This window comes from Acanthisitta chloris, unplaced genomic scaffold (assembly GCF_000695815.1).
Source record: "Acanthisitta chloris isolate BGI_N310 unplaced genomic scaffold, ASM69581v1 scaffold43416, whole genome shotgun sequence".
In the NCBI taxonomy this organism is placed as follows: domain Eukaryota; kingdom Metazoa; phylum Chordata; class Aves; order Passeriformes; family Acanthisittidae; genus Acanthisitta; species Acanthisitta chloris.
The window spans coordinates 2817-8681 of record NW_008677316.1 but is presented as its reverse complement, the minus strand read 5'-3'; the positions used below and the strand labels follow the sequence as shown (position 1 = coordinate 8681).

The window sequence follows — 5865 nt, the reverse complement described above, 5'->3', positions numbered from 1 at the left end:
CACGTTTCAAGGAGCTCTGTGCTAAGGCATCCTGCCACCTGTGCCCCAGCCCTGCTGCACGGTGGAGGAGGTTGTGCTTGTGGCTGATGCCCCTTTCCCAAGGCACTCTCTACCCTCATATGCAGGCGTGGGGAGAGCAGAGGGGTGGAGCAAGCCCAACTGAGCCAGCCCTTGCTGTCCCCTGGGCAGGTGTTGGCCAGGAACCTGTAGAAAGCCCTGTCAGGGGTGAGTGGGGCCAGCAGTTGCCCAAAGGCAGTTTGCCCCATGGGCTGCTCCATCCTCTGCCTCCTGGCAGCCAGTGCCCTGCAACTCGGGTGTACAGCAGTCACCATCCTCAAATGAGGGATTTGAGCCCAGAAGAGGAGGAGCATGGCCCCACTTCCCCCTCCCCAGCTTGGGAAGAGCTCAGGGTGCCACCTGCCAAGAAAAAACCCCTCTCCCTGCTTCCTCTGACTCATGCACGAGGTCCTCCTGAGAACCTGGACCACTCTCTGTGCGCTGGCTGCTCTGCATGAACCCAGTTCAGGGCTGGAAGAGAAGCACCAGAGATGCAGCCAGTGCTACAGCCCTTGGGGGGAGAGGGGAAAGCCTCTCCCACCGCTGGCTGCATCCCTGTGATGGGAGAGGGGATTGAGCTGCCTTTGGCACAGGCTCTGCAGGCTCCGTGGTGTGTGGGATGAGCTCTGCATCCTCCACCCCCATAAACTGGGTGACTCTGAAGTAGTGACAGTGCTCCCACAGCCTCCCCGCAGTGCTCCTCCTCTGCCCTGAGGTCCTGTCGCACTGTGGACATCAGTGCTGCATCCCCAAATTGCCTATGGGATGGGAGGAGGATGAGCCCAGTTTGGACTGGACTGTCACGTCTTCCCCTGACTGCAGCAGGCTTTGGCAGCAAAGGCTACTTGTGTCTTCTCCTTCCTCCATCCCTGGCCAAATGTTTTTGGATTGGGGCAGGACAGCAACTCCCCTCAACGGCAGGGAGACCATTCCTAAAACATCTTGCCAAGTCAAGCACTGGGTGGGAAGGATATAGCATCCAGCTCAGTTCAGCTGCCCCTAGTCTGGGGTCAGCACGGGCTGACAATGGCCCAGTGCAGGAATGATGCTGTGCAGAGCAGCAATGATGCTGTGCAGGACGTGCAAGACCTTGTCCTGCCCGTGCTCTTGTCCCCCCACCCCAGGCCAGCTGTAAATCCCACAGGAGCACAGGCAGGATTGAAGCCCAGGCTGCTGGAGCAGCTCCTGCTTGCATGGGGCAGCTCAAAGAGGAGGACATCACTGACACCCCTGCAGGGCTGAGCCAGCTCCATCGCTGGTGGAAACCTGGTGAGGTCACCAGAGCTGCACGTGGGACAGAGTCGGTCTCAGTGATTTGAAAGCTGCAGGTCATGGCTGGGCTGCATTTTTTACACATTGCTAAACCATCCATTCCTGAAATCCCAAAGCAAGCTCAGTGCACAGGCACACAGTGGAGGAGACATCTGCCTTCCTTGAGTGCATCCATCTGTGCTCCCCTGACACCCCAAAGCTTATCTCCCTGCCAAAAAGCTGTTACATAAGCCCCCGACTTAAATTTCACCTCCAGCCCAGTTGATAGGCAGTTTCCAGTTGTGTCAATGAGCTGCTGATGGATGGGGCTGTCCTCTCCTGCTTGGCTTTGCTCCCTCCCAACCTCGGTCGTGCTGGATGGTGGATTTGCCTTTGGGGAGCTCAGTCCTGATCATCTGGTGGGTGCAGATGCCCCTTCCCACCTGAGCCAGTGCAGGAGGGTCCTGCAGAGCATCCAACCTTCAGCTGCTCTCCTGCCTCTTGGAAATATCCTTGTACACCACAGCAAAGGGCTTGGCCATTCTTCCCACCCATCCTGGATTGTGATGTCTCACCAGCAGATGTTTGCTCTGCTGTAAAATCGAAGGATGTTGCATGAAGGAACACCTGGCTGCAGCCTAGTGTGTGGCAGATGCTGCAAGAGGATGTGGAAACTCCATATTTCAAGGCTCAGCTTTTTGGAGTTGCTTTGGATGCATGTGGGAAGCCTCCATGGCAGGGAGAGCTGGTCTGGGGGCAGGTGAATTAATGCACGAGCCACAAGGATCCACTGAACTGACCTGCAGAACATCTCAAGAAGTTCAGAACAGATGAAGAAAAGCCTTGGAAGGTCCCACAGAGGAAGGTCAGGCTGGCAGGATAGTGCTGAGGGTGCTGTGAGCAGTTTGCCTGCAGCCCCTTGGGGTGCTGGACATCCTCCCTGTATCTGCTGGCAGTGGTGATGGTGAGCACACCGTGCAAAGGCAGAGATGACCCTTTGCATGCTACTTTCCCACCTTAAACCTCGTCCATTTCTCTCTCCTCCCCTCCCTAGCTCCATCCTTGCTTTGCCTCCCATCCTGAGCAGGCTCAATGCCCAGCAAGGCTGGACAAGGTGTTTTTGGGGGGTTGTCACCCTTCATTTAAGCCCCAAGGTGCTGCCTGGCACCCCTGGGCTGCCCCAAGGAGGCTGTGGTGGGGAGTCAGGGGAAGCTCACTGGATGAAGAGCCACTCACTGTGTATCCCGTCCGGCGAGGTTCAGAGGGAGAAGTGGGTCAGTGTGTCAGTGCAGGTGTTGGGCCATGAGCCAAAAGCTGTTGCGCCAGCGAGGAAACTCTTCAAAGCGCCGCGAGCAGAGAGCCACGAGCAGCCACCTCTTCCCTGTGATGCTATGTCATCTCTCTCTTTACCCCCAGACCCCCAGTGCTGGGGGGAGCATGGGCAGGGGGGCTCGGGCAAGCTGCATCCCTGGGTTGGCTCAGTGTGGTGATGGCACTGCTCTTGGTGGTGGTTTGGGACAGAGGACACTGCTCCTGGGCTCGTCAGCACCTCCATTCACTCCATGCCCATCGGTGGTGGCCATGGATGGGGGTTTGAGGTTGCCACCTGCTTGTCCCTGCCAGCATAGATGCACAGTGGGATTGGGGATGCAGCGTGGTCCCAGCTGATGGAGAAAACTTGCAGAGCAAAGCGCTGAGCCCAGCTGATGATGGGGTTTTCCACCAGGAGCCCAGACCCAGACGTTTCTTCACCTCACCTCTCTGGAGATCACAGTCCTGCCTGTGCCTCCAGACTCTGTAGCCACAGGTCTCCTGTTAAAGCCATCTGAGCCCTGGCCAGGGCTCTCTGAAGTCATCGGGACTGTTATTTACCCACGGCTGAACCTGCCTGCACCGGGAATGCCTTCAGCTTGGAAACCTTGCTGGAAATGTTGGCAGAGCAGCTCCTGCAGGATTCTGAGCAACTCAGGCACTTTGGCTGGGCGAGTGCTGAGTATGAATCACACTTATTTATAGCATGGGAGCGCCCAGCGAGTCCCTTACGTTTGCTTTGCATGTGGAAAGCAGCTCCCTGCCCCCGGCGTGGCCTCCCTGGAAGCTCTGGGACAGCACCGAGGGATGGGAAGGATGCTCCAGCCAGCCCAAGCCACCAAAAGACCCCAGCAGGGGAAAGAAGCACCTGAGGACAAGGCCACTGCCATACTGCAGCACCTGAAAGGCACTTTTTATTTGCACAAGCCCCTTGGATCCTGAAGAAGAGCAGGTCCACCTGTGATGAGACCATTCCCATCCTCTCTTCCAGCACAGCATCTCTGTGGGGTTTGCTTATCCTCAGTTTGGGTGTGGAAGGATGGGTTGATTCCTCCTTTGATCAGCTGGGCTTGCTAGCTCCTCAGGGGATGGCTGCAGTGTGTCTTGGAGAGGCAGGAGCACTTCCCTCAGCCTTAGGAACCTCTGGACCTGGTTCAGGGGCTTCTTGTTCCTATGAAGAAGTTGAGACATGGGTCAGCAATGAGCCCAAGGCCAGGTGCCTTCTGGTCCTTGAGCTCATGCTGCAAAAGGGAGCCAGACTGGCTCCTCTGAAACCAGCAACACCCTGTCTGGAGGAGCTGTTTGGGTGGGAAAAGCTGTTGCTGAAGGCATGGGAGGATGCTACCCACATCCCTGGTGCCAGGGCTAAATGCAAACACACCATTGCAGCCTAGTCTGGCTCAGGATTGAGGTTTCCTGCCTCCACAGCCTGGTGTGGTCTCCAGCCCTTTGGGCTTTCTCCTCCTCAGCAGCTCCCAGGGATGGGGAAGCACAATTCCCATACTTCCCCTGGGATTAACCCCTTCCCTCTGTGCCTGGCAGGACCTGTGTGGTGCCACCACCTGTGACACGCTGGGGATGGCAGATGTGGGCACCATGTGTGACCCCAAGCGCAGCTGCTCCGTCATCGAGGACGATGGACTGCCCTCGGCTTTCACCACCGCCCACGAGCTGGGTAAGGCTCCCTCCTCTCCTCTTCCTCTGGGCAGGAATTTCAGGAGCTGGCAAGGTTCAAAATAGCCCTGGTTTCAGCCTCCGGAAGATGAGACAATAACCAGTATCCGGTGATGAGGAAACTCCACCTTGGGGCATGAGACACCCCTGAGCCAGGTGGGAAAGGGCTGCTGAGGAAGCAAAAGGCTTTACTATTGTGGTTGCTACCATGGCTGTGTTTCCAGGATTCAGGAGACCCGAAATTACAGGCAGAGGGCACACCTACCTCTGGGAGGAGGAGGAGGAGGAAGGAGGGGGAGAGTGTTGGAATCATCTTCTCTTCACAATTTCCCTTGTCCTTCCTTCCCCTTGTGCTTTCCACATCCCCAAAGCATCTGGGAGAGAGCTGGAAAGCTCCCTGGCTCTCCTGGGCTGCCCCACAGCCATTGCAAGGGTCTGACCCACTCTGTGCCTCAGTTTCCCCTATGGCAAAAACCTGAGAGACCTGTTCCAAGTGGGGTTATTCATGCTGTTCCCCTTATCCCACTCCCAGGCCACGTCTTCAACATGCCCCATGACAACGTGAAGGCCTGTGAGGAGGTCTTTGGCCAGCTGAAGACCAACCACATGATGTCCCCCACCCTCATCCAGATCGACCGTGCCAACCCCTGGTCAGCCTGCAGTGCTGCCATCATCACTGACTTCCTGGACAGTGGCCACGGTGAGTCCTCCTGTGCCCCTCACCCTCCACCTGTGTCCTGTGGGAGCAGGGTCTGTGCCTGGGGCTGGGTGCTGGGAGAGACTGGTGGGCTGCAGAGCTCTGCAAACAAATTCAGCAGAAAAGGGAGAGTTTGGCAGCATTGCTGCAGTGCCTGGGGCCTCCTGGAGTGTCCCAGAAGTCATGTCTGCACTGAGGCTGCTGGCATAGCTCTATAGTCACCAAGAGATGATGTCACCTGGGTCTGGGATGCAGTTGACTGTGAGGGCAGCCCTGGGGTAGCACCTGGATAGCTCTGGTCAAATTCCCAGCAGCCATCCCTCACTCACCTCCCCACAGCAATGCTCTCCCTCCCCACACTGGTCCATACACCCATCCAGGACCTGATGAACTCCTGATCCCCACTCTGCAGGTGACTGCTTGCTGGACCAGCCTGCCAAACCCATCCCGCTGCCCGAAGACCTGCCGGGGACGAGCTACAGCCTGAACCAGCAGTGTGAACTGGCCTTTGGGGTGGGCTCCAAGCCCTGCCCCTACATGCAGTACTGTGCCAAGCTGTGGTGCACGGGGAAGGCTCGTGGGCAGGTCGTGTGCCAGACACGCCACTTCCCCTGGGCCGACGGCACCGGCTGCGGCGACGGACGCTTCTGCCTGAAGGGCTCCTGCGTGGAGAGGCACAACATCAGCAAGTACAGGGTGAGTACCTGTGCTGGGAGCCCCAAAATACCCTGCAGGGTTGCTGTGAGTGGGTGTTGGTGGAGCAATCCTGGTGCTGGGGACACTGATGTGAAGGAAGAACAACCAACTGTTGGAGCAAGTCCAGAGGAGGCCACAAAGCTGATCAGAGCACTGGAGCACCTTCCCTTAGAGAGAGC

The 5865-nt window shown here is 57.5% G+C and overlaps 1 protein-coding gene across 1 annotated transcript in view; it reads left to right on the top strand.

Annotated features, from left to right (window-relative positions):
* Positions 1 to 5865, top strand: part of LOC103803863 (A disintegrin and metalloproteinase with thrombospondin motifs 15-like) — a gene marked incomplete at both ends in the record, with an annotated part of 9027 nt that overhangs the window by 352 nt on the left and 2810 nt on the right. The window contains 3 exons of the mRNA XM_009076442.1: positions 4157 to 4294; positions 4826 to 4993; positions 5403 to 5686. Coding sequence (XP_009074690.1) covers positions 4157 to 4294; positions 4826 to 4993; positions 5403 to 5686 — 590 coding nt within the window. The remainder of the gene's footprint in view (positions 1 to 4156; positions 4295 to 4825; positions 4994 to 5402; positions 5687 to 5865) is intronic.